Here is a 27,743-nt window from a genome sequence, read left to right as displayed (position 1 = left end):
TAAGGGACGCATGCTTTTTGGAGGACCTATCCCCTGTGCGTCTTCAGCTGAATAAAGCATACCTACTTTACAACTTTAACGAAGTTGTGGAGTCTATTCCGCTATCACTTATTATCATAAGTCTCCTCTTGGCATCTGTGCACTGCTCTGCGGTGACTGTGGGCAGGGGTCTTGAGGATAAAGTAAGCAGTCTTCCTCATGCAAGCAGGCATCTTCAAGATGAATTAAGCAGTCTTCCTCATGGTGTACTTTTCACCTTTGGCACAGTTGGATGCCCCAGTAATCACAAAACTAGCTGAAACCAGCCATATCTGTAACTTTTCTGATAGCTGGCAAATATTTTGAACAGTGTGACCTTAGTGTAAAATTTATTGCAAGCAAAACAGGAGGGGCAGACAAGAAGTATCCAAAGCTAGCAGATGTTTGGGAGGCACTGTCTCTAAATTAACTGATAAATAGAAGGATGGGGTGAAGTAATTCACTCATGTTTAGTGGGGCCACTAAATTCTGTTATCTCACCACAGACTTGTAACACAAACATTGTTCTTTATCTTCAACCGAAGTTAAACTAAAAGTACTTTAACCCTATATTTTCCAGGCACTAGCTTTCCTCATATCAAGCTCTCCCCCCCTTTTCTTTTACCTTTACAAATTCTTCTGCTGTGACTCCATTTTGCTCAAGAGTTCTGGCCATTTTCAACTTGTTGTCTAATCTTGTGTCTTTAGAGAGCTTTGCAAACTCATACAGTTATATACACATAGCAACACCTATGATTGGCAAAAGCCAATACGTTTATGTGTTTATCACAGCAACACTTATGATTTGCAAAAGCCAATGCATTCATGTGTTTATCACAATAGGACAAGAGTTAACAGCCTCAAGCTGCACCAGGGGAGTTTCAGATTTGCTATTAGGGAAAACTTCTTCACTGAGAGGATAATCAGGTATTGGAACAGGCTGCCCAGGGCAGCGGCGGAATCACTCTTCCTGGAAGCGTTGAAAAAACATGTAGACGAGCCCTTAGTGACATGGTTTAGTGGTGGTCTTGGCAGTGCTGGGGGAACAGTTGGACTTGATCTTGAAGGTCTTTTCCAACCTAGTTGATTCTATGATCACCATCCCGGGGCACACTCAGGACCCTGCTGCTGAGCCAGGAGGGTTTTGTGGAGCCCTAGAGGTTGCGGCAGGCGCTGGATGTGCGGTGCCTCGAGGCGTTGTGTGGATGCGGGGGTGCAAGGCGTGTGTGGTGCGGACTACCACTCCCGGCATTCCTTGCTCCTGCCGCGTGTACTACAGATCCCAGCCTACTTGGCGGGGACAGTACCGCCGTTGCCGCTGCGTTGCCCTCTGGGAATTGTAGTCTTCCTCCGGCGGCGCCTCGGTGAAAGGCGGCCGCGTGGCCAGTTGAGTCCTCCCCGTGCGCCTGCTTGGGCTCTCGGGGCGGGTGGAGCTTTGAGTGCAGCGTGGTGACGCGTGTGCGCTGAGGGGGATATCTCGCGAGGAAGCACACCATTATCGTAGCTGCTCAACAAACATCACGAGAATTTGGTACTGTACACGGTAACTGCAATGCTCAGCGGCCGCATGGCTGGGGATGAGCTCTCGGGGGATTAGGGTGAGGGGGTGTCTGTTGCCGGGCGTGTAGTTCCGCTCCTCCCATCACTGACCGAGCACCCGGGTCATGAGACGGTGGCTCCGGGGAGGGGCCGAGCAGAGGCGGGGAGGCTGCGGGCTCCTGCCCCTCACCCGAAAAGGGTTGGGGGGGAGGGGGGGTGGCGAGCAGGGACTTGCTTCTCCCCGCCGAGGGACTCCGGAGCTGGTCCCTCCGTGGGGGACTCCTCGTTGTCGCCGCCTCGCTTCTCGCCTGTTTTCTCTGTGCCCAGGCCTGGGAGGTTACCTCCTTACTGGGTTTCCGTCTTCTATCGCTGCCGGGGCGCTCGGCACCCCTGTGGGGCGGCGTTCGAGGTGGAGGGTCTGTTCTGTCCCCGAGCATCGTGCCCTCCTTCCCCTTCCGTCTCCCCGAGGGTTATGTTTACCCGTTCTGAAGGACGGGGCAGGTCGGACCTTTCCCTCCTTCCCTTCATCCCTTCTTTGGGCCGCGCTGCAGGCACGGTTTGAGGAAGGGGCATCGACGGCAGTACTCGCTCCCCCATCCCTACCGCAGGAGGGTGTTAGCGGCTGGGTGATATTGGTGCTGCCTTTTTTGCCGCTGGCAGGTAGTGGAGAGGAGCTGCTGCTTTTCACGTGCTTGCGAGCGTGTGTGTGAAAATAGTTTCCTGATGTGCTGTTTTGCGTGTGTGGACATTGAGTCGCAGTGAGGGTTTTTCACATCCGTACAGGGGTTGGTATTTTCTAGTCTCTTCCTATTAGTCATGTGTTTGACAACACCCTCGGTCTTCCTTTTTTTCCTGATGTTAAATTTAAGTGTATGTGTGGGTTTTTTTTGTTTGTTCGGTTTTAGGCTTTTTTATTATTAAATTTGTTTTTAACCAAATATGGTTGGGTTGTATTTTTTTGGTTCCCTCCCTCCCCCCAAGTAAACAAGTTTATAGGGTTATTAGCGTCTGAGTGATTGCTTCAGTGGAAACAGCTTTAAACCTGTTGTAAAATAATAGCTTGGAACTTTTTTCGCTACTTTTTGGCTTCTGTGTGAGGTTGCCTTAGGTGGAGTACTCTGTTGATGTCAGGCTTTCAGAAAACAAACATACCTTTGTAGGATTTTGCATACCCAAGCAAGAGCTTAAACAGAACCCAAACAATTCCTTTGTCTTAATAATTTTGTAGCAGTGCTTCTTGAAACAATGAATTTTGTCTGTCAGAAAGTGTTAATATGTACTTAAAATGGATGTCCATAGAATTTAATAGGAATAACAAGAACTTGATTCTGAAACTGTGAGCCTTATTTCATACATTAAGTGATATCTTGGCAGTAGTTGAGTTTTCAGTAATACATGAGATGATGTTCCAAAGAGCAGTTTATTGAAGAGAGTTAGAAAAGGCTGAGTTTCAGAGTATAAAAATATTTTGTATCTTTTTTCCTTTATAATTTATAGTTTTTTGCAATAACAGTAACTGGCTTTAATGTCTTAATTATCCAGCCATGTTAACCTTGCTGTGTGTTTACAGGACAGGTTTTTAAATATAAGGCTCTTTTAAAGGAGAAATTGATAAATAGCATTCTGAGTAATTGAATAATAACATTAAGGATATGGTAGTAATATAATAAGTGCTGATGATTATTGTTCACAGTTGGAAAGGCTTTATCAGCATATGTTCTGCTGAGCATGTTTGTAAAAGGCTTGTTTCCTGCCTGTGCCATTTTTAATACAGTACAATGTACTTGTTCTATACTGGTTTGGAGTGATGAGGTGAAGAGAGATGAGCTTATAATCATAGCCTCACATAACCATAAGTGCTACAGGTTTGCCTTGATTTTTTTGAGGAGTAGTGCTGTGGGATTCAGACCTGCGTCGATGACGGTAATATGCTAACATTTGCAAGGACTTGAGGCTGTCTCTGGTCTCGAGTTTTTCCCTAAACTTGTAAAGCATCGTTTGTGCAGGAAGAATACGTGTCTTTATTGTGTCAGAACTTGAATGTCTTCAGATCTTTCACTGAAGAATGCCTTGAATTGAAATGGCTATGATGTTTCTTAGAAAGTAATGGCTCTCCCAGCACGTTTGTTTTGAAAGGAAGAGATGGGTATTTGTGCACAGAAGCTCTTGTCCCAGAGATCTACAGAAGCATGAGCACCATCTTTATGTGAAGTAAGCATGAGCTACTAGTAGGAGGAGCCAATGCAAAGCTGGTGATTAGTTACAACATGTCTATGTATATACTAAACTTTGCCAATAATTTTTTTCAGATTTGATTTCCTTTAGTTTGAAACTTGACATTTAGTTGTGAACCTTTGAAATAATTCTACTCGTTTTGTTTTTCTAACGTATTATTTAAAGCAAATCATAATTCTTTTTTCTTAAGTTAAAAAAGGAATAAAATGTCTTTAACATGTCAAACACTTGTTTCCTTCCAGTTTTAGGTTTGTAAAGCTACTGTTAAGCACTTGGTTTTGCCTACTGTTCTTAGACTCACATTATGACGTTTAGCAACAGTGCACAGAAGGATTACTTTGTAAAATCCTTTGTGTTTTGTACTTTAAAATAATTTGTAATGTTTGCTCAATGGGTTTTATCTTTCTTCCTGTTTGTAAAACCCTTAGACCACTTAAGGGAAAAATACATTAAGTTCAAATTTTCCTGTATTTTATGATGGAAAAAAGAATGCATCTCTACTATCCATGGAGTGACTTCACAGTAGCTGTAAGGTTGATTACCCCTTTCTTCACTGCTCCTTAGATACAAACATGCCTTACTACCAAGATACCTCTCTAACATCCCATGAATATGTGGTCTTGCAAGTCTAAAGTCAGTGTTACTTTGTTGTTTTCCTGGAGGTGGGAGGGGGGATGGCAAAGACGATCAGACTATACTAATGGAAGTGTTTCAGAATGTGAAGAGCTACTTGCTCTATGCTTTTCTACTGCAATGATGCTTCTCAGTTTATTTTCACAAGTTCTTTTGGTAAGAATTTTAAAATACTACTGTTATCCCTGTGTTTTGAAATGGTGCTAAGGTCTGTTTCATCAGATTGAATGTTTCCTTTTTCTAGATAGCTTCAGGAGGTAAATCTGTTACAAGACTTTTGAGTAAGCAGATTACTGTTTGTTTGTTTTATGTTTGGCATCATGCTTCTTGGTAGTAAAAGTCTGTGCCAGTGTTGGGTTTTGTCTTTGTGTCCATTCCCCCCAAATTGCTAGATTGGAAAGTTTTTCTGGTGTATAGAAGATCAGCAGTATGCATAATAGGAAAAATATAAATTATCCCCCTCTGTTGTAAACTGAACAGAATAGAATAAAGCATTTTGCAGGCATTTCCCTTGAACTGAGGCAGGTGTTTGTCATAGTGCATGGTCCTGGGGTGGCTGCTGCCTTGAGACTGAACAGCTTTCCAAGGCAAAGTCTCTTTACTGCAACAAGGCAATCTAACTGGAAGGTTACAGTATTAGAGAGTCTTAATTCCTTCCACCAATGGAAAACGTGCACTAAGCAAGGGTGTCCTACAGAGCATGCTGAAGAAGGTTGGGTTAAGATGTAGGTCTTATTTCCATGCCCTGACTCCACATTTATTTTTTGTTTCTGCAGAAGAGCTAGTTTTAACATGGTGAAAGAATATAATTGTCAAAGGAAAACACTCTGGCATAGCGTTTGCCCTCCACTTCACAAATGCAATGAGATATTGGGGTAGAACACTTGACATGCACACAGTGTCTTGGGGCAGGGAGGAGCAGATCTGGATGTAGAACAGTTGAGCCTGATGGAAGTGGCTCCTCACCAGTGTTTTTTTTTCTTGCAGTCCAGTGTGGGGCAACATGTCTTCCTTGGCAGTGTTTGGAATTTTACTGTTGGGGACTGTCATCGAGTCTGAGCGTAGTGATTGTTATTAATGTGATGTAGTCATGATGTTGGGGGTGCCCATGGCTCAAGTCCAGCTGCAAGATGCAGGATATAGGTATTTTTGCTGGCATTTTTATCTAGGCAACAATGGTAGTTTCTGCGGGGTGTGTTTTCAGAAATACATACAAATAGTTTTCTGCACTAAAAGTTTCTAATTGATCCTTTACTTGGCTTTGAGTAGATAACTTTCTGATTCTTTATAATTGAAAAATATGGGTGGTATTAAATTTGGAGTGATCTGTGTCAGAGCCAGTTTTTAGTTTGGTCAAATATATACGTGCTTATGCCTGCCTGCTGCTGAGACTTCAGTTTGAAATGTACTCTGAATTTACTGATACCTCTAACTCTTTAGAGCAAATAATAGCCTCCAACCTAAACCAGATGTTTATGAAAGTGCATACGTAGATATTTTTTGTATGAATTAAAAAGTCTATAGTTCTATCTACCATAACTTATTTTTTTTATTATTATTTTAATGCTTTTCCTAAGAAAGCATGAAATTGGGGGGGTAATAGAACACATTATAGATAATTTCTAATAAAACAAAGAAGAAACTCATTTAACATCCTCTTCCCCCAACTATTGTACACTTTTTAGCAACATATTTAAAAGTAGTTATTTTCTGTGTGCAGTAAATTGCAGTGTTTGGCCTGTGAAGTGATATTTGGTTTGGTGGAGTTAGTAATACAAGCTGTGGTTTAGGAATTCAGTAGTTTGGTCCTTTAGATGGAAGTCTTATCCAGCTCTGGTTTCTGTACTGTGTGGTTGCCAGCTTATTCTTCACTCAGCCTTTCTTCTATCTCTAGTTTATAAACTTGGAATAAATGTCTCTGGAAGGCTTGAAGAACCACAGGCTCTTCTGGTAATTTAACTGTTGGGTTGTGGTCATTGATGCCAAAACTGGTGATAAGCCTTCCTTCCTGTGGAGTCAGCATGTCCCGTGGGGCATTGGTGTGCTTTTTAATGCTGAGGCAGAGCCCAGCCCTGCTTCTGGAAGAGGGGATCTTCCTGAAAAATTTCTTCTAAAATTTTTTATTTGGTAAACATTTAGTAAATAATTGCATTGAGATAAAGACCGCTGAAATGGTATGGCCATTTAAAGTGATGGATTTTTAGAACTATTATTTTTAGTTGAAACACTTTTGTTAGGCTTTTCATTTCCCACTTTCCAAAGGGGATTCAAGTATGGAATAAAGAGCTGGTATATAGATCTGTTATTCTTATGTATATATTCCTTAAAATCCTTTTGAGTTGAACCAGTAGTACTGAACCAGTCTTGACTTTCTGACCATCCCGCAGTATTGTTAGCTAGAAAGCAGCTATAAATGTTTCATGTAGCCTCTTAAAGAAAATTGCAGCTTTTGGGCATCTGCTTTGTGTGGGGAATTAGTTAAAATTTGAGTATTATTTCAGTCTATACTATTAAGTTTCAATATCAGTATACTTTTTCACCCCTGCTAAAAATAATGAAACTCAAATTTTATAGAAGTTATATTCTCCAGAGTCATCTCTCATGTGCAAGTTTAGGGTCAAAGATCTCGTGATAAACTTGTTCCAGTTTATGCATCCTTCCTGGGGGAAAACGTGCTTCCTTGATCCTTTGTGAAGCAACTTATGTTTCTTGAGCACAATGCGGATCCCTCTGCTGCAAAGGAGGCTCAGCTGGAGACAGCAACATTCTGATATTTGTAATGTGTTAGTACTGCTTGTATCCTTCCTCAGAGTGTATGATTCCTCGGATGGGGTGAAGACTTCACAGCTTTTCTCAGACAGCTTTTTGACTCTGGATCTTTTGAGTAGAAGTGGTGAAGCTTATTTGCAGTGTAACGTTCTCCTGCTGCTCATGAAAATTATGGTGCAGTGCAAGAATTTTGGATGATACCTGTTCAGAGTTAGTGCCACAGAGATATTGTACCTGGTGGTACTTCAGCTACCAGTGCGTTTTGGAGTATTGGCTTTCTAAAGAAACTTCCCCTCTTCTTCCCCCCACCTCAGCTCTTACAGAGCTTTTACTGAGAAGTGACTTGAGACGTTTAAAATTTTGTTGTTTTCTCTCCATTTCCCCTGCAAAAGTAATAATGCCAACTCTTTTAAAATAATCCCCTTTATTCAGGCAGATAAGTGCAACTTTTTTTTTTGGTGGGGTGTGGTTGTGTTTTTTTTTTTTGTTTGTTTGTGTGTGAGTTTTGTTTTTCTGTTTGTGGCCACTCTGGCTGTGTGGGTAGTCTCATGTGTCTGTAAAACTCGGACTTTTTTTGAACCTGAAAATGTAGCACCAAGCAAGCTGTGATTATATAATCATTAAATGTACATATTAATTACATTACATGCATATTCATTAAGTTACTTATGCATTGCATCATCTTTCTAGAAAATTCTTCCTGCATGCGTACAATAATGTGGTAGTGGTCATTGGGACCCCTGGTGGTCGTTTCTTCATCATTTTCTTCTTCATCACTTCATCCTTTGGCTGAACTTTGGAGTTGGCCAGCCTTGTTGTCCATTTGCCAACTCCTTAGTTGGTTCTAACTGGTTTCCCTAAACATTAACTGAAGAGTTCTCTTCCTTATTGTTACGGAGTCCACCTGGAGTCCTGGTTGCTTAGTTACAAGCAAAATGTTTGTTCTGTTTACAATGAGCTATCCTTCATTCTGTCTTGCTTGTTCTTTTCCCATCTCAGTAGTGTATTACAAGAGTTAGGAAAAGACATCCAAGCAAAACAGGGGCTTCTGTCAGGTGGGGTAGAATACTTCTAGGAGCAAAATAATAAAATGATGATAATTTGAACTTTTGTAGCAATCTTTGAGAATTTCTGCCTCCCTGTAAGATTTTGTACTTCAAAGAAATTTCAAGTTCTTTTATTTTTGGAGCAGCTGTTACCTTTCTTTTTCTGTTGCTATCTGTATTTTAAGAACTTGTACTGGAGCCCATTAGCATAGCATCTCTGAGTGGTTTTTATTTTATATGTCTCCAGAATGCTATGGCTCCTGTCCGTGCTTTCAAAGTTAAGGAATGCTTCTGTGGGGGTTTGGGAGGGTAAATTATTTTTTTTCCCTCTGATCTTTGGCTGAACCAAAGATGTCTGTATATTAGTATTTTTTAAAAAATTTAAACTTAAAATGCTTGTGTAGTTTTACTATGAAATTTACTTAGAAGACAATGTCTTTACTTTCCTTTTAAGGTGGACTGAGAATAAGGATGAAAGCTAAACAGATGCTAAGAAAGGTTAGAATATCTTCCTTTGTAGATTTAGTAGTAATGAAGAAGCTAAAGTTCTGATTTCCCTTACCCCCCCCCGCCCCCATTTTCCTCCTGAAAGTGATTTTCAATCTCATATCCTGATAGACTGCAGCTTCAGTCTCTCTGTTAAGCTTGGCTGGTTACCAGGATTTCACAGAAATGGCAAATACAGTTTACCAAAATGGCATTCATGTTCACTAATGTATTGCCAGTTTTTGGGGGCATGAAGCCACAGTCTGTGCTGTACCAATAGTTTGTTTTTTGTTTTTTTTTTTTTTACCATGATCAGAATTTCAAATTACACTGTATTGGTAGTGCTAGTATTTTGAGTAAACAATTGGGATATGTGGGGAGTCTTCCTCAAGACTCAAAGCCCATCTCAAAGATGGGCTTTCACAGCATGCAGTGATTGCTCCGGCCAGTCGCAAAGTTCTTCTGTAGATTGTGTTGGTCTTTTCAAATATTAGTACTCCACCTGTTTGGCTTAATGGCTTTCTTGTGCTCAAGTGGAAGAGGACTATCTTTATGCATAATTGGATTTGATTCAGTTTCAGTGTCAGTGTTAAGGGATGAATTACCATTTCCATTGGTAACTCTTAAATTCTCTCCAGTGTTTTGCTTCAAGTTAAAAAGGAAAAAAATTGGCTGATCTCTTGGTATTCATTGTCCATCCCTTTGTAAACTGCGAGAAAGTGCAGATCTGAATGGTTTCAGTGTTTCAAATTCAGTTTTACAGACTGACAGTTTCTCTTAAAACACTAATAAATAACCTTGACTGAGAATTCCAAGGGAGCAGGGCTGAGAAATATTTTGGCTTTAAAATCAGGACCATATTCTGGAAATGGTTTCATCAGCATTGGTGTAGCAAATGCAGGTAAGTTCAATAACCAAGGGAAAGAAAAGTCAAATTTTACTTCAAGTCTAGTTGTAATTGGCTGCGAGGAAGCTCCCTGTTCTCACTGATTGTTTCTGAAGATTTGAGAGGCCTGTTAATATTCCCAAAGAAGTAGTAAATGCTCCATCCTTGTCATTGTTCAAGGCCAGGTTGGACAGAGCCTTGGGTGACATGGTATAGTGTGAGGCATCCCTGCCTGTGGCAGGGAGGGTTGGAACTAGAGGATCTTAAGGTCCCTTGCAACCCTAACTGTTCTAGGATTTTGTGTACACGTAGGTTTGTAGAGAGTGCAGTAATTGCAAACCTAGGCTAGGCTTGGGAGCTTCATATGCTTTTGTGACATTACGACTAAATACTAAAGTCCGATCCCTTCCAAGAGCTAAGCAATAATTTGTAAATAAAACCCCTGCAGTTTAGGAACGGTCTTGTATGGTCTTAAAACTTCTAAAACAAAAATCAACTTAAAAATAAAATGTTTTCTTTGATTTTTATCCTGATGAGCTGCTAAATGTTCTCTTTATCTCTTGGGAAAATGTGGAAAGGTGGATCAGCAAGGAAAGCTTGAGCTCTTGTCTTGGGCCTCATGTAGAAAGATTGACTTGGGCAATGCATGTAGTTGAGTCCTTTGCTCTTTGATGAGGATACCAAATGAAGTAGCAGTTGATACCACAGGATGATCACTTGTAGGTTGGTCACTTGTGTTGGGAACTGCATTTCCTTTTATAGAGGAAGAATGAAAAAATAAAGGCAGTATTAATATATCAAGTAATCTGTATTAACACTCTTCTTGCTGCTGTTTTTCAGGATTGTATGACTTGCAAAATTACTTGTTTGGGGGCCTGCAGTGGTGTTTGACTGGATATTGCTGCCTAGTTCTGAATGATGTCAGAACAGGATTTGGCAGATGTTGTTCAGATTGCTGTTGAAGACCTGACTCCAGATAACCCAGGTACAGTAGAGGTGATAGTGATGGCACAAGAAAGATATGTTTATAGTATTGCTCATTGACAAGGTGGAAATTGCTGTTGAGCTTTTCTTAATATAAAGCAGTGCTGCAGATTCTTTTATGAGAGGTATTTCTTAACACTACACACCAGGCTTTCAATAGCTTGTATATCTTCAGTACCCTTTAGATAAGTTTAAAAAAAAAAAATTAGTTTCTTTAAAAGGCCTTTTTGCCTGGGGCTTTGCTGTGCAGGGGCAGACTAGTGCCAAAATCTTTGCAGGAGGCCATATTTCATTCAAAGTTTTGTTTTTTTTCCAGACCAAATGTATGTTTTAGGCTTTCCCTCAAATGATGACTATCATCCATCTATTATGAATTGTTGTTTTATCTGTGAAATAGTTTCTCTGATATGTTACTGAAATTGAAAAGTACTCCTGGAAGCAAATATTGTGATATCCCTTGCTTAGAACTTGACCTACTAAGCCAAAACGGGATAAGCCAGACACACTGATCATATCAAAAGAACTTCTGATACAAAACTAAAAAGTTACTTCAGAAATGTTCCCAAGTGTTGGAGGAGAAGCTGGGACCTCCCTGTTGTAGTCTATCTAGATGGTAACTTGGTGTTCAGGAGTGTCTGCTGTGGTCTGGTCAACTTCAAACAAGACTTCCTTTGCTCAGCTTGGTAAAGGAACTCAAACCTGTTCTAATCTTGGGTAATGCTGACTGAGGCTTTTCAGGGCTTTACGGTTTTTTTTTGTTTGTTTGTTGGTTTTTTTTTGTTTTATTTTTTGCTAGCCAGCCAGGCCTTCCAGTTCTAAATTCATTTCTCTTTTATTACTATTTTCTTCAAAATGTTTGCTGTTAGACAAAAGGCTATTAGACACTATGGGTCTGTATATGTAAGTAATTATTTTGGAAAGCTGGCAGGATTTTGTTTATACTGGGGTGAGACACGGGGGGACGGGACGGACGACTGATACTGGCCTGAGTAGTGGGTGTAATTCTGGGTAGATGCAGGGACTGTGAGAATGAAGACCTTGGGACCACTATAGGAGAAGATCTGGTTTGAGACCATCTTAAAAACTTGAACGTGCACAAGTCCATGGGACCTGATGAAATCCATCTGTGGGTCCTGAAGGAGCTGGCAAAGGAAGTTCCTAAGCCGCTGGCCATCATATTTGAAAAATCGTGGCAGTCAGGTGAAGTTCACGATGACTGGAAAAAGGGAAATATAACCCCCATTATCAAGACGGGGAAAATGGATGACCCGGGGAACTGCAGACCAGTCAGTCTCATCTCTGTGCTTGGCAAAACTTTGGAGCAGATTCCCCAGGAAGGCATGTTAAGGCACATGAAAAACAACAAGGTGCTTGGTGACAGCCAGCATGGCTTCACTGAGGGGAAATCCTGCCTGACCAATTTGGTGACCTTCTATGATGGGGCTACAGAACTTATGGACAGGGGCAGAGCAGTTGATGTCATCTACATGGACTTGTGCAAAGCATTTGACACTGTCCCACATGACATCCTTGTCTCTAAATTGGAGAGACATCAATTTGATGGATGGACCACTTGGTGGATAAATAACTGGCTGGATGGCCACATGCAAAGGGTTGTGGTCAATGGCTCAATGTCTGGTTGGGGACCAGTAACGAGTGGTGTCCCTCAGGGATCAGTGTTGGGACTGGTCTTGTTTAACATCTTCGTCACTGACATGGACGGTGGGTCTGAGTGCACCCTCAGCAAGTTTGCCGATGACGCCAAGCTGGGGGGATTTGGTTGATCTGCTGGAGGGAAGGAATGCCATCCAGAGGGACCTTGACACACTTGTAAGGTGAGATAATGCCCAATTCATGAAGTTTAACCATGCCAAATGCAAGGTCCTACACCTGGGTCAGAGCAATCCCAGGCACAGCTACATGTTGGGCAAAGAAGAGATTCAGAGCAGCCCTGTGGAGAAGGACTTGGGGTGCTGGTCGATGAGAAAATGAACATGAGCTGGCAGTGTGCGCTTGCAGCCCAGAAAGCCAACCATATCCTGGGCTGCATCAAAAAGGAGTGTGACCAGCAGGTCAAAGGAGGTGATCCTGCCCCTCTACTCTGCTTTTGTGAGACCTCACTTGGAGTGTTGTGTGCAGTTCTGGTGTCGTCAACATAAAAAGCACATGGAACTGTTGGAACAAGTCCAGAGAAGGCCCATGAGGATGATCAGGGTACTTGAGCACCTCCTGTATGAAGACAGTCTGAGAAAGTTGGGGCTGTTCAGCCTGGAGAAGAGAAGGCTGCGTGGAGACCTCATAGCAGCCTTCCAGTATCTGAAGTATTCTAAGTATTCTATGATTCTATTATTCTGCCTTTGTACAGAGCTTCATTAGTACTTTTTATGGTTTTGTGTAAATGTAGGGGTAAGAAGCCTGTAAAATCTGTCAAAGCAGAAGAGCCAATGTGGCAACTTAGCTTCCTCCTGGTAAGTTCTTAAAAAGAAACAATTAAAAAAAAAATCCAGTCTAATGCTTGAATGATGTATCCTTATTGTGTTTGAAACGAAGTATTAATTTGGATAAATGTTTTTTGAGAAGCAGTAAACCATTGTCATATATTTAAGAGTAAACCCAAGTAAGCATAAAAGAATACATACAATACGTTAAGCACCTTTTACTTTTTATTTAATTCATTTCAAATGTTTTTAATTTAAGCCTTGTCCTCTTTTACTATAAGATATGTCAGTGCTTTTGTCTTTGCAGTTGTGTTGGAGAATCCTGAAGTGACAGATGATATAGAGCCTGCTCTGAAACATCAGCATATAGAAATTAACTGCCAGGATCCCTCTATTAAGGTTATGATAATGCCTTTTCCTGTTTCTATTTATAATAGAATTAAGTTAGCTTGCTTAGGGAAATACGTTAAAAGAATGTAAGATTAACTGTTTATTATGGTATTACGTAAGACTGGAATTATTCATAGCCTTCTTGTATATGTCAGTTCATTTTTTGCATAAAGATCTGGATTATGGCCTAGTTCTCCAGTGTAAAAATCTGTAGCAAGAATTTTACATGAAGTATAAAATGTCATCAGATTTAATTACAGTTACTCAAATGTCACTATTGGTACTTTTGTTTTTATGAAGTGAATAAAGTTTACCTATAAAGTAAACTTGAGCATGTATTTGTATTACAATTTGTATATACTTTTTGCATGCTTAAAATTATTATTTTGAGCTACCAGCGTCCTCTTAATAGCTAAGCTGGATTTGGTTCAGGCTCAGTAGCTCAGGCTTTTCTCTGCTTGTAGAACTTCCTCTGCTTTTCTCTAGTGTGTTTTAGTTTTGTGGGGTTTTCACTGTTGTTCTTTGGAGCATGAGAGTAGTGTTTTACTGCCACACATGTTAAACAGTATGTAGTTCTGTAGTTTTAAAATGGTCATCATAGAAACTGAAGTTCTGTGTTGAAAGAGCACTAAGGAGCAGAGCAGCACTGAAAACTGGTGTGATGAGGTGTATAAGTTGTAACAGAGGGCCACGAGATGGCATAGTCACTGTTCACAAAGGAGAATGTTTAACATGACCATTTAATAGCCTATTTTTCCCAAGAGGAACCAAGTAGAATAGGCTTTTTTGAATAATATTACTTAGGAAAACAGATTTTATTTGCTTTTCTTGGTTTGCTGTTCAGGAGAAAACTTGAGTGGCATTAACTGTCTCTGAGGTTATTCATGTTGATATAATTTCCACTGTAATCATCTGAATTTATCTGTTTAGGGTAGGAAAAAATATTTTATTCAGAAGGATATATTCATAGATGTAGAATCCTTTTGGTTTTACTTCTGTGGAATGAAAGGCTTTCACATGTGTACAAAATCTTACCAGCAAAGTGCTTAGGTGAAAATATGTTTGGCTTGGATGAATTTGGTTTCCAAGTCAAGATCTAGGAGAACCTGAGAACGGTAAAATGCTCCTGGATGTCATCAGTTTTGTATGTGGATGAATGTTGTCAGTAGGCATGCTGCTAGTTGCCTGACAGTTGTTTTCCAGTCACGTTTATCTGGAGTTTCCTTATGCATTTATCTTAAGCAGCATACGCAGAAGTCTTTAAAATCAGTGTTTCTTTCATTCTCACTTTCTAGTCGTTCCTGTATTCCATTAATCAGGGAATATGCCTGCGGTTGAATAGCATTGAGGCAAAGTTGCTGGCATTGGAGGCTGCTTGTAAATCATTGGAAGAGAAGTTTGATCTTGTTATGAACAAACAGCACAGCCCCATCCAAGTCCCCATGGTGGGAGGTGTGCCTCTTGGTGCTACGCAGACAAGCAATAAAGTACGATGGTAAGTGTCCTGGGTTCAGCTGTAACAGTTATTTTTCTCCTCCTTAATAGCTGCTGCTGTGCTGTGTTTCAGCTTTAGTCTGAGAACAATGCTGATAACACACCCGCGTTTTAGTTTTCGCTAAGTAATGCTTATCCTGATCAAGGACTCTTCAGTCTCTCATGCTCTGCCAGTGCTGAGTGGCACAAGAAGCTGGGAGGAAGCAGAGACAGGGCACCTGACCCAAACTAGCCAAAGGGGTATTCCACACCACAGAATGTCATGTCCAGTATATAAACTGGGGGGAGTAACCTGGAATGGCAGATAACTGCTTGGGTCAGGCTGGGTATCACCCAGCAGGTGTTAATTGCATTGTGCATCACTTATGTTCATTACTTTGTTTCCCCTTCCCTTTTTAGTTTTATATTCTCTCCCCTTATTTCCCTCACTGCCGCAGAAAATATATGGACCCAGTCAGATATAAATATGATCAGACAAAAGCTGTTTATTGCTAAGCCTTAACCCCTTACATACTATTTCTTACATGCACTTACAGTGATTTGGCATATTATGATTGGATATATGTCTTGAAGACCCTTAGTGACTAACATTTAATTGGTTAAGCACAGGTGTGAGAACTTGACCTTGAAACCTTGCCAACAGTCCACAGTTCTCTTTAACTTCGTTAATTCCAGCTTCTTCTTATCCTGCTTGTTTGGGCTTCCTGGGGCCTCTCATGGCCTTGCTGTATCTTTCAGGATTTATGTACCAATTATCCGTTCTCCTTTGAGAACACTGTCTCCACACCTTATCATTATTATTATTATTAGTGGTAGTAGTAGTAGTTTTGTATTATACCTTAGTTACTGGACTGTTGTTATCTCAACCTGTGGGGTTTACATTCTTTTGACTCTCTTCCCCATCCCTTAGGGTGTGTGGGGGGGGAAGAAGTGGGAGGGTGAGTGAGGGAGCAAGTGAGCAGCTGTGTGGGTCTGAGTCACTGGCTGGGCTTAAGCCATGACTGCTTACTTGTCAATGTGCTTTTTAAAATAACGTAAATCTGTTTATTTGACATCAAGTTCTGCAGCTGTCTGCATAGATGTCAAGAGCTTGGAGTGCTGTTTGTCAGTGTCAAGTTAATTGGCCTTGAAGGTAGTTTTTGTACCAATTTCATGATGTTACTTAGAATGAGGCACTGGTCCATGGACAGTGTCTCATTCTATCTCCATTTTTCATTTTGACTTAAGGCTGGTTCATCTTTTCTCTGGGGGTCAGATGTTTTAGGCAGGTTTTGAAACTTGCCTGGGTTTTTTTTTCTTTTTTTTTTTTTAATGTTGCTGTTTTGAGTCAACGTGTTTCCCAACAACTGGAAAAAGGGAAATATAACCCCCATTATCAAGACGGGGAAAATGGATGACCCAGGGAACTACAGACCAGTCAGTCTCATCTCTGTGCTTGGCAAAACTTTGGAGCAGATTCCCCAGGAAGGCATGTTAAGGCACATGAAAAACAACAAGGTGCTTGGTGACAGCCAGCATGGCTTCACTAAGGGGAAACCCTGCCTGACCCATTTGGTGGCCTTATATGGTGGGGTTACGGAACAGATGGGTGGGGCAGAGCAGTTGATGTCATCTACCTGGATTTGTGTAAAGCATTCGACACTGTCCCACATGACATCCTTGTCTCTAAATTGGAGAGACATCAGTTTGATAGGTGGATCACTCGGTGGATAAAGAACTGGCTGGATGGCCTGTTGTGGTCAGTGGCTCAGTGTCCAGCTGGAGATCAGTAGCAGGTGGTGTCCCTTAGGGATGGGTGTTGTTAGCGGTCTTGTTGAACCTCTTTGTTGGTGACCTGGACTGTGGGATTGAGTGCACCCTCAGCACATTTGCTGATGATACCAAGCTGTGTGGTTCGGTTGATACACTGGAGGGAAGGAATGCCATTCAGAGGGACCTTGATAAGCTTGTGAGGTGGGCTGATGCCAACCTGATGAAGTTTAACCATGACAAGTTCAAGGTCCTACACCTGGGTCAGAACAATCCCAGGCACAGCTACAGGTTGGGCAGGGAAGACATTCAGAGCAGCCCTGAAGAGGACTTAGGGGTGTTGGTTGGTAAGAAACTCAACATGAGCTAACAGTGTGCGCTTGCAGAACAGAAAGCCAACCATATTCTGGGCTGCATCAAAATGAGTATGACCAGCAGGTTGAAGGAGGTGATCCTGCCCCTCTCCGTTGCTCTTGTGAGACCTTATTTGGATTGTTGTGTGCAGTTCTGGTGTCCTCAACATGAAAAGGACATGGATCTGTTGGAACAAGTCCAGAGAAAGGCCACGAGGACGATCAGGGGACTGAAGCATGTCCTGTGTGCTGACAGGCTGAGAAAGTTGGGGCTGTTCATCCTGGAGAAGAGAAGGCTGCGTGGAGACCAAATAGCAGCCTTCCAGTATCTGAAGGGGGCCTCCAAGAATGCTCGGGAGAGACTCTTCTTTTGGGACTGTCATCATCATCATGGCTTGACTTTGCAAGCGATGAAGATTTGGGAAGGGCTTTACCCCCGCTTACTACAAGCCTGATCATAACTAAAAAGGCCAACGTGGGATAGTCAAATCCCATTGCAAAAAACACAGTGAAGGGTTGCTCAGGGTGGTATGTGCGGGGTGCAATTCTTTCTACGTTGTCTTTTCTTCTTGAGAGTAGTTCTCCGTGTGTTCTCAAAGGAGACAATGTCATTATAGAATCATAGAATAGTTCGGGTTGGAAAGGACCTTAAGATCATCAAGTTCCAACCCCCCTGCCATGGGCAGGGACACCTCGCACTAAACCATATCACCCAAGGCTCTGTCCAACCTGGCCTTGAACACTGCCAGGGATGCAGCATTCACAATCTCCCTGGGAAACCTATTCCAGTGCCTCACCACCCTAACAGGTAGTTGAACTGCTGAACTGACTTAAGCTCTGACTCGCCAGTGGTAATGTGGGGATGATGATAATCTTCTTGTGGTGCAGGTCGGTAGAGAACTACTGTCTTCTTCAAGCTGACTTTCAGCACAAAAAGCTCAGCTGCCTCCACAGAGCAAGATGTTAAGTGCTGCAGAGCTGTTTCTGTGTGGGCAGCAAGGGTGGCATTGTCAGCAAAAAGCAATTCACGGACAAGATGATTTAGGGTTTTAGTGTGGGCCTTCACTCACCTTAGATTGAATAGGCTCCCATCGGTACGATATCGAATATAAATGCTGTTTTGCTTGTTGAGGTCTACTGTAGCCCTTTGGGCCATCATACAGAAGAAGATTGTGAACAAAGTTGGTGTGAGAACACAACCTTGTTTCACACCTTTGATTATTGGGAAGGGCTCAGAGAGTGCATCACCATACCTGACTTGGCCTTGCTGATCCTCATGTAACGGAATAATCATTTTGAGAAACTTGTGGGCATAACCTTATCTTTACAGGATCAGCCACAGGCCTTTCCTGCTCACAGTGTCGAAAGCTTTGGTGAGGTCAACAAAAGTTGCATAGAGCCCCTTATTCTGTTCTCTGCACTTCTCTTGCAGTTGTCTGAGAAGAAATACCATGCCTGTGGTACTTCTGTTAGCTCTGAAACCACACTGACTTTCAGGTAGAAGTTCTTCTGTGATAGCGGGTACTTAACTGTTCAACAGTATTCTTGCAAGGTTTTTTCTAGCAATGGAGAGCCGAATTATACCTCAGTAGCTTGAGCAGTCTGACTTTATGCCTTTTTTCTTACACAGAGTGATGATGATTGCATCATGAAAATCTGATGGTAATTTACCTTCTTCCCAACAGCGCACAACTAGCTTGTGTATTTTAGCATGATGTGCTTGGCCTCTGTGCTTCCAGATTTCAGGTGGGATTCCGTTGACCCCTGCTGCCTTGCCAGTTTTCACCTGCTGTATAGCCAGGTGAAATTTTCCAACATCCTTTTCTGGATAAGTGCTTTATGAAGGCTTGCTGATGCTGCTTGGCAAACAACAAAATTTTAAATTCAGAAGTTACAGTTTTGTCTACTGGTCATGATATTTTGCATAAATACATTATCATGAAGCCTGAATTGTGTCCTCAGTTCTTCTGTTCGTATTGTTTACCTTGATCTGCTGTTATGGTACTTCATTATGTTCTAGCTCAATGCAGTGCCGATAAGGAATGGAGTAAAAGGGTACATGGTGCTGTATAATGCATGATTTGTATGAATGGTTGAGATACACAGAAACAATAGGCTAACTTCTGGATCTCCAAGTGAGAAGTTTAAGCTACAGCAAAAACTAACGGGAGAAATCTTCTTTTGAAAAAAAGTAATTCTGAATTTGTGAGACTTAAACTGGCTTGGGAGAAACCACCAGGGTGGTGAGGCACTGGAACAGGTTGTCCAAATAAATGGTAAATGCTCCATCCCTGGCAGTGTTCAAGGCCAGGTTGGATAGAGCCTTGGGCAGCATGGTCTAGTGTGCGGTGTCCCTGCCCATGGCAGGGGTTGGAACTAGATGATCTTAAGGTCTTTTCCAACCCAAACCGTTCTAAAAGTCAGTGAAACAATAATAGGCCACAAGCAATATGGGATGACTTGTAGCTGTTGTATTTCAATAAATCATTACAGGAAAAGCGTAACTAAACAAGCGTAGTTTTTGTGTAGGTTTTTGTCCTATATCCTCTACCTTTTCACTGGACAAGCCTAGTGTTTCCTGTGTGGTCTGTGATGATCCCTGCTGTGGGGTTTTGAGATTTTCCGTGCTGTTCTTATGATAATAGCATTTATGACTGCTGGAGTTAGCTGCTGTGGGCTTGTCCTTACCCCAGCCCCAGTTTTTAACATGTGTTTAGTGTATCTCAGGCATTTTCTGTCAGATTTGGTTTTAAGTGTAAAATTTCTTTGGGGATTGGAGAAGAAGCCTGTCAGAAGGTTTTGGAACTAGTAAAATAGATGGCAGAAACCCTTAGGTTGAACAAAGTTATGCTGAACTATATGGAGCTTCAGAAAAGAGCCAAGGACCAGTAGGAAAATAATGTAATAAATTAGTACATGTATTTTCCAGTGTTCTGAGCTTTGCTTGGTTTTGTGCAGCATTAGCACAGCCCTGCTTTTCCATCCAGGAAGTGATTGACTCTTCCTCTGTCTGCAACATTTCCTGACAGTATAGCTTTTAAACTCCTCTAATTTCTTTGTTTATGAGGCACCATGCTGGTCAGAAATCTCATTAGCTGCTGAAAGCTTCTTAGAATCATAGAATAGTTAGGGTTGGAAAGGACCTTAAGATCATCAAGTTCCAACCCCCCTGCCATGGGCAGGGACACCTCGCTCTAAACCATATCACCCAAGGCCTCATCCAACCTGGCCTTGAACACTGCCAGGGATGAAGCATTCACAACCTCCCTGGGAAACCTATTCCAGTGCCTCACCACCCTAACAGGAAAGAATTTCCTCCTTATATCCAATCTAAACTTCCCCTGTTTAAGTTTTAACCCATTACCCCTTGTCCTGTCACTACAGTCCATAATGAAGAGTCCATCCCCAGCATCCCTATAGGCCCCCTTCAGATACTGGAAGGCTGCTATGAGGTCTCCATGCAGCCTTCTCTTCTCCAGGCTGAACAGCCCCAACTTTCTCAGCCTGTCTTCATATGGGAGGTGCTCCAGTCCCCTGATCATTCTCATGGCCCTCCTCTGGACTTGTTCCAACAGATCCATGTCCTTTTTATGTTGAGGACACCAGAACTGTACACAATACTCCAAGTGAGGTCTCATGAGAGCAGAATAAAGGGGCAGGATCACCTCCTTCGACCTGCTGGTCGCACTCCTTTTGATGCAGCCCAGGATATGGTTGGCTTTCTGGGCTGCAAGCGCACACTGCCGGCTCATGTTCATTTTCTCATCGACCAGCACCCCCAAGTCCTTCTCTGCAGGGCTGCTCTGAATCTCTTCTCTGCCCAGCCTGTAGCTGTGCCTGGGATTGCTCCGACCCAGGTGTAGGACCTTGCACTTGGCATGGTTAAATTTCATGAGGTTGGCATCAGCCCACCTCACAGGCGTGTCAAGGTCCCTCTGGATGGCATTCCTTCCCTCCAGCGTATCAACCGAACCACAGAGCTTGGTGTCATCGGCAAACTTGCTGAGGGCGCACTCAATCCCACTGTCCATGTCAGCGACGAAGATGTTAAACAAGACCGGTCCCAACACCGATCCCTGAAGGACACCACTCGTTACTGGTCTCCAGCTGGGCATTGAACCATTGACCACAACTCTTTGTGTGCGGCCATGCAGCCAGTTCTTTATCCACCGAGTGGTCCATTCATCAAATTGATGTCTCTTCAATTTAGAGACAAGAATGTAATCTGGGACAGTGTCGAGCACTTTACACAAGTCCAGGTAGATGACATCAACTGCTTTACCGCTGTCCATCAGTTTTGTAGCCCCATCTTGGATAGGAGAGCTGCTGCTATGCTTAATGATTTGTTGGCATGGCAGCCTCAGATGATGATTGAGATGTAGCATGCACTCAGGTCTTGAGACTTAAAAATTGAATGTGCAGTGTGAAAGTGTGACTGAAATCTTTTATCCATGTTTTGAAGAAAATAATTTATCTGAAATATTTCAGTCTAGGAACAGTGTTATTTTTGTCAATGTCTTACCCACTCAGAAGAATGAATAATGTAAAGTTCAAGTATAAATCGTTAAGGTTTATTGCTTCTGATAACATAGGAATTTGGTTTGGTTTCACAAAACCCTCCATCATTTGTGTTTATGGGTATTTTCTGCAAATACTCCATTGTATGGTTCTGCTGTTATTTTGGACAATTTTCTTGGGTGAATAGATGTAATTGAAAGCAGTTTCTAAAATGCAGTAATTCTGGAGAGGATTTAAGTTTAAAATTGGTGTTCATATTTAATAAAAAAAGTGTTTCTCATTAAATATAAAAACTCATAGGTTAATGCAGCTTTTCTTTTGTTCAGCTATTTCCTTTGAGCCTTTATGTTAAAGTTGAAATATAGACCACATACATCTGGTTCTTTACCATATGTGTTTGTGGCTGACCAATTAAGGGTACTGATCACTATGTGTAGAGATCGGATTGCACATCTTTTTGCCTTTAATGGGAACTGGAGAGTTAGAGTTGTGGAGTTTAATGCACTCAGTTACTGCACAAAGACCTAACATGGTAGGCCTTGAACAAGGCTGGTTAGTGGGCTGGACTGTAGTTTATTATGCTGGAAAGCTGGAGAGAGGCTTTTTACAAGGGCCTGTAGGGATGGGACAAGATGGAATGGCTTTAAAGTGACAGATGGGAGTTTGAGATGAAATCTTAAGAAGCTCTTACCTGTGAGGGTGGTGAGGCACTGGCACAGGTTGTCCAGAGAAGCTGTGTATGGCTGCCCCATCCCTGGCAGTGTTCAAGGCTAGGTTGGAAGGGGGTTGGAGCAACCTGGTCTACTGGAAGGTGTCTCTGCCCGTGGCAAGGGGGTGGAACTAGATGAGATTTAGGGTCCCTTCCAACCCAAACCATTCTATGATTTTTAAAGTAGATAGTCTTCTCTGCAGGTAATTGTGGTGTTCGTAGATTCAGTCAGCTAGTTTTAGAAAACAGCATGTGTCTCTCTTGACTTGATAGGAAATGAATTTTATTTATTTTGTTTTCTTAACATACAAAAGAGAATGCTTGATGCAGTTGTGAACCAGATGGGATGGATGAATGTGTATTTCATTAATAAATGTCTTACCATTAAGTGTAATCAAAAGGATGTAATAGGTTTTGAAGAACAGGATTTGTCCATCTACTTGGTTTGCAGCATGCCACTTGGCAAGTTTTGTGGCTCCAGATTTCCCAGGTTCCAGATCTGTGTTTCTGGTGTGTGATTGTTTCTTTGTTTATGAGTGGCTTTGTACTCACATAATGCAAAATTGAAAACTGAGATAGCTTTAAACAAAATTGTAAAACAGGAGGATATGGGGTGGAAAAAATTGTAGGCTGTTTTTCTAAATTTAGTGAAACTGTTGTTGCTCCTGCATGAAGTCTTTAAGGGAAAAAAAAACCCAAACCTAAAGAATGATAGTCAAGTTATTGGTATAAAAACCAAAATAGCTAGAATTCTATTTTTCCCTGTGACTTAAAATCATAGAATCATAGAATAGTTAGGGTTGGAAAGGACCTTAAGATCATCAAGTTCCAACCCCCCTGCTGTGGGCAGGGACACCTCGCTCTAAACCATATTACCCAAGGCCTCGTCCAACGTAGCCTTGAACACTGCCAGGGATGGAGCATTCACAACCCCCCTGGACAACCTATTCCAGTGCCTCACTACCCTAACAGGAAAGAATTTCCTCCTTATATCCAATCTAAACTTCCCCTGTTTAAGTTTTAACCCATTACCCCTTGTCCTACCACTACAGTCCCTAATGAAGAGTCCAAGACTTACAAACCCCTTGACCAATCTGATTTCATGTTATTGGGTATTGAACAGCTTTTTAATTTTTGTTGCCTTTTTTTTTTTTTTTTTTAAATCAGGAGGGTTTTTATATCCTGCTATGTTAATCTAGGCTTTTAGAATAGTAATCCTTCAGTTCTAATCACTAAATAGTGGCTGTGGAGTTGCTGACATATATAGTTACTCTCCAATATTTACTGCAGTTGATATTATAATTCATTAGGTGATGTAAACCACTATCCAAGTTTATAGCTATTTTTTCTTTGCTTTAAAAAAATAAAATTAATTTAGTAATAAATGAACATATTAAACCTTGGGGATTGTTACTGGCTTTAACTGAAGCTGAGAGGTCTGAAGGCCCTCAATTTACAGGAATATGTTTTTTTGTTTTGGGTTTTTGTGTGTGTGTGTGTGTGTGTGTGTGTGTTTGTTTGGTTGTTTTTTTTGTTGTTTTGCTGTGTGGCTTTTTTTGTGGGGGTGAGGTGGTTGTGTTTGTTTTGTGTGGTTTTGTGGTTTTTTGGTGGTGGATTTTGTTTTTGTTTTTGTTTTGTTAAAGTAGACAGTTTGAAACAAAGTATGTATTGAGGTGTATAGTATCCTGAAAGATATGTAGTATATGGTTTATATTCAAGTTGCAGGTACATTACTCTGCCTGCTGTGAGCCTGAGCTCATGCATTGAACTTCAGGCCTGAAAAAATATTTTCCTAGAAGCAGATCCATTTCCCAGGACAGCTCAGCAAAAGATGTCAGTGACTTGGGGTGCTAATCAGAACGTATTATAAAGGTTTTATTTGAGCAGCTTTGGAGTTCGTCAGGTTTTCAGAAATTCTTACTGCTTTCTATAAGCAAGCCAGGTTTATTTATACTTCAGTATGTTTTGTGGTAGAGTATTTTTTGGGGGCCTCATGCAGCAGTGTCTTCAGTGCAAAACTTCAAGCTTGGGAGCTGCTGACAAAACCACAAATGAACTTTCATCATTGTTTTGGACTGGACCCTTGGGCATCAATAAATAACCTTTCTCAGTTACTTTCTGTCATAAGTCAATGGTGCTGTGTGCAAACACTTATTTTAAATTACCAGTTCAAGTGTCATGTCTGTAGGCTCCGTTTAACATTTCTGTTCTGTTTAAAATTAATGGGTTTGTTTCATGAAGGATTGAGGACGATTATGTTGTCCTGGTGTGAATAGCTCTTTCATGTAAGTCCAGTCTGTTTATGTCTGGGTATGGAGTGGGTTGAAGGAAAATGCCACAACTGTCTGTGATTAGAATCATAGAATCATAGAATAGTTAGGGTTGGAAAGGACCTTAAGATCATTAAGTTCCAACCCCCCTGTCATGGGCAGGGACACCTCACTCTAAACCATTTTACCCAAGGCCTCGTCCAACCTAGCCTTGAACACTGCCAGGGATGAAGCATTCACAACCTCTCTGGGCAACCTGTTCCAGTGCCTCACTACAATAACAGGAAAGAATTTCCTCCTTATATCCAATCTAAACTTCCCCTGTTTCAGTTTTAACCCATTACCCCTTGTCCTATCACTACAGTCCCTAATGAAGAGTCCCTCCCCAGCATCCCTAAATGCCCACCTTCAGATACTGGAAGGCTGCTATGAGGTCTCCACGCAGCCTTCTCTTCTCCAGGCTGAACAGTCCCAACTTTCTCAGCCGATCTTCATATGGGAGGTGCTCCAGTCCCCTGATCATTCTCATGGCCCTCCTCTGGACTTGTTCCAACAGATCCATGTCCTTTTTATGTTGAGGACACCAGAACTGCACACAATACTCCAAGTGAGGTCTCACGAGAGCAGAATAAAGGGGCAGGATTACCTCCTTCGACCTGCTGGTCACGCTCCTTTTGATGCAGCCCAGGATATGGTTGGCTTTCTGGGCTGCAAGTGCACACTGCCGGCTCATGTTCATTTTCTCATTGACCAGCACCCCCAAGTCCTTCTCCACAGGGCTGCTCTGAATCTCTTCTCTGCCCAGCCTGTAGCTGTGTCTGGGATTGCTCTGACCCAGGTGTAGGACCTTGCACTTGGCATGGTTAAACTTCACGAGGTTGGCATCAGCCCACCTCACAAGTGTGTCAAGGTCCCTCTGGATGGCATTCCTTCCCTCCAGCGTATCAACCGAACCACAGAGCTTGGTGTCATCGGCAAGCTTGCTGAATTAATTTTTACCATGTTAATTCTGGGCATACTCACAATTAGGGAACAAAATCAATATTAGCAAGAGTTAAAGATCATGATTAAAACTTCATGACTTTGGAGGATTTTGCCCCTTTTATGATTTTAAAAAATTTTTTTAGAATCTCAGTTGTTTTTTTTTAACAAATATAAGCAAAAACTTGATATTTGGATAAAAGGTTTCTGGTAAAGTAGAAGTTTGGCTAAGGGAGTCATAATTTGCACATTCATAATTGCATTGATTGGCTCACAGTGCTTTTAATTTCAGTGCCTTTTGAGGCTTCTTTTTTCAGTTCTATCTCCCATTGGTTTTTTAGGGGTTTCCCTGATCAATTTTTTTTTTTCTTAAAATACTTACTGCAAAGCTATTGATAAAGGTTTGTTACCTGTGCATTCATATGCACGCACACACACAAACCTGCACATTCTCATTTTGAAGTTGAACGTGTTCAGTATGTTTTATATGGCTTTCTTAAAGTTGGCTATTATCACATTATAATACCAGCTAGAGATGAACAGTGTTTTAGACTTGAAGAGCAGTTGTGACTTGAATTATATAAGTGGATAGATGAAAAATCCAGATACCTTCTTGAGCTGTTGTAGACATGTTGATGTGAAAATTATAGTTCTGTATGCATTCAAAAATTCAGTTTATGCAATTGCACTAATCGAAGAAATCATTTGAATAATTGTCAGCCCCTCTTTCTTTATCCTGTGTAGTGATAGTTTCTTTAGCTGTGGTATGGGGGGGGGGGAGCACAAAACCCCACACACCCTAATCTTGACATGTTTGATTCCCAGAAAAACATGTGAAAATACTTTCAAAGTTTCCTAATTTGTCAGAAGAACTTGTCAGCCTTAGCATCTTGAGACTGATTCTGGTCCTTCATAGCAGTAAGAATACCAAATGCAGTGATAGGACAAGAGGTAACAGGTTAGAACTTAAACAGGGGAAGTTTAGATTGGATATTGGGAGGAAGCTCTTTACTGTGAGGGTGGTGAGGCACTGGAATGGGTTGCCTAGGGAAGTTGTGAATGTTCCATCCCTGGCGGTGTTCAAGGCCAGGTTGGGCAAAGATTTGGGTGACATGGTTTAGTGTGAGATGTCCCTGCCCATGGTAGGGGAGTTGGAACTTGATGATCTTAAAGTCCTTTCCAACCCTAACTGTTCTATGTTTCTATGAGAACCTCAGCCTTATCCAAATCCAGGGTATCCAGTTCTCCTGATAGTTTCCAGAGAGGGTCATGTTATCCCTAGTCTGTTTTTTGTTTGGCACATACCTATAGAAACCCTTCCTGGTTCTTTCGCATCCCTTGCCAGATTTAATTCTAACTGGGCCTTAGCTTTTCTGACCTGATTCCTAGCTTCCCTGGACAATATCCCTATATTCTTCCCAGGCTGTCTCTCCTTGCTTCCACCTTTTATAAGCCTCTTTTTTCCTTTGAATTTTCCTCAGCAGCTTCTTATTTATCCAAGGAGGTCTCCTGGCCCTCCTGATGCACATCCTTCTAGTTGGGATGCAACACTCCCGAGTAGGTGATCCTTGAATATCAACCAACAGTCTTGGGCTTCCCTGCCCTCTAGGTCTATACCCCATGGAATCTTACTAAGCAGGTTCCTGAAGAGGCCAAAGTCTGCTCTCTTGAAGTCCAGGGCACTGAGCTTGCTGCACACTCTTCTCACTGACCTGAGCATCTCAAATTCGACCATCTCATGATAGTTGCAACCAAGGCTGCCCTGGAGCATCACGTTTCCAGCAAGCCCTTCCCTGTTAGTGAGCACGAGGTCAAGCATGGCACCTCTCCTCTTTGGCTCCTCTGTTATTTGCAAGAGGAAGTTGTCTTCCACTCAGTCGAGGAACCTTTTGGATTGCTTGTGCTTGGCCGTACTGTCCCTCCAACAGATATCAGGGTGGTTGAAGTCCCCCATGAGGATAAGGGCCTGTGAGTGTGAGGCTGCCCCTGTCTATAGTGCTTTATCTACAGAGTCCTCCTGATGAAGTGGCCTGTAACAGATCCCCGCAGTAATGTTCCTCATCGCTGTTCTCCCTTTGACCCTGACCCACAAACTGTTGCCTAATTACCCATCCCCAGAATTCTATACTCTCCAGTCTATCACTGACATAGTTACTCCCCCTCCCCGTCTGCATGGTCTGTCTTTTCTGAAGAGCCTATAACCTTCTTTTCCAACACTCTAGTCATAGGAGCCATCTCACCATGT

The 27,743-nt window shown here is 41.9% G+C and overlaps 1 protein-coding gene across 5 annotated transcripts in view; it reads left to right on the top strand.

The window, feature by feature from the left end:
• The first annotated feature begins 1,466 nt into the window (after positions 1-1,466).
• LOC133210958 (protein BANP-like) overlaps positions 1,467-27,743 on the top strand; it is an 82,487-nt gene continuing 56,210 nt past the window's right edge. Inside the window, exons 1-4 of one of the 5 annotated variants that reach the window (XM_061350859.1) lie at positions 1,467-1,549; positions 10,453-10,597; positions 13,342-13,433; positions 14,720-14,919. In XM_061350859.1, coding sequence (XP_061206843.1) covers positions 10,528-10,597; positions 13,342-13,433; positions 14,720-14,919 — 362 coding nt within the window. In that variant the 5' untranslated portion in view covers positions 1,467-1,549; positions 10,453-10,527. Of the gene's footprint in view, positions 1,562-10,452; positions 10,598-13,324; positions 13,434-14,719; positions 14,920-27,743 lie in introns of those variants that run through there. The other 4 variants (XM_061350860.1, XM_061350858.1, XM_061350861.1 and 1 more) reach the window with 4 other exon arrangements.

The sequence above is a fragment of the Neopsephotus bourkii genome, unplaced genomic scaffold (assembly GCF_033783945.1).
Source record: "Neopsephotus bourkii isolate Nb327-2 ecotype Australia unplaced genomic scaffold, CSIRO-AGI_Nbou_v1 NB_544, whole genome shotgun sequence".
In the NCBI taxonomy this organism is placed as follows: Eukaryota; Metazoa; Chordata; class Aves; order Psittaciformes; family Psittacidae; genus Neopsephotus; species Neopsephotus bourkii.
The sequence above is the reverse complement of the archived record's forward strand: the minus strand, read 5'-3'. Positions and strand labels throughout refer to the sequence as shown.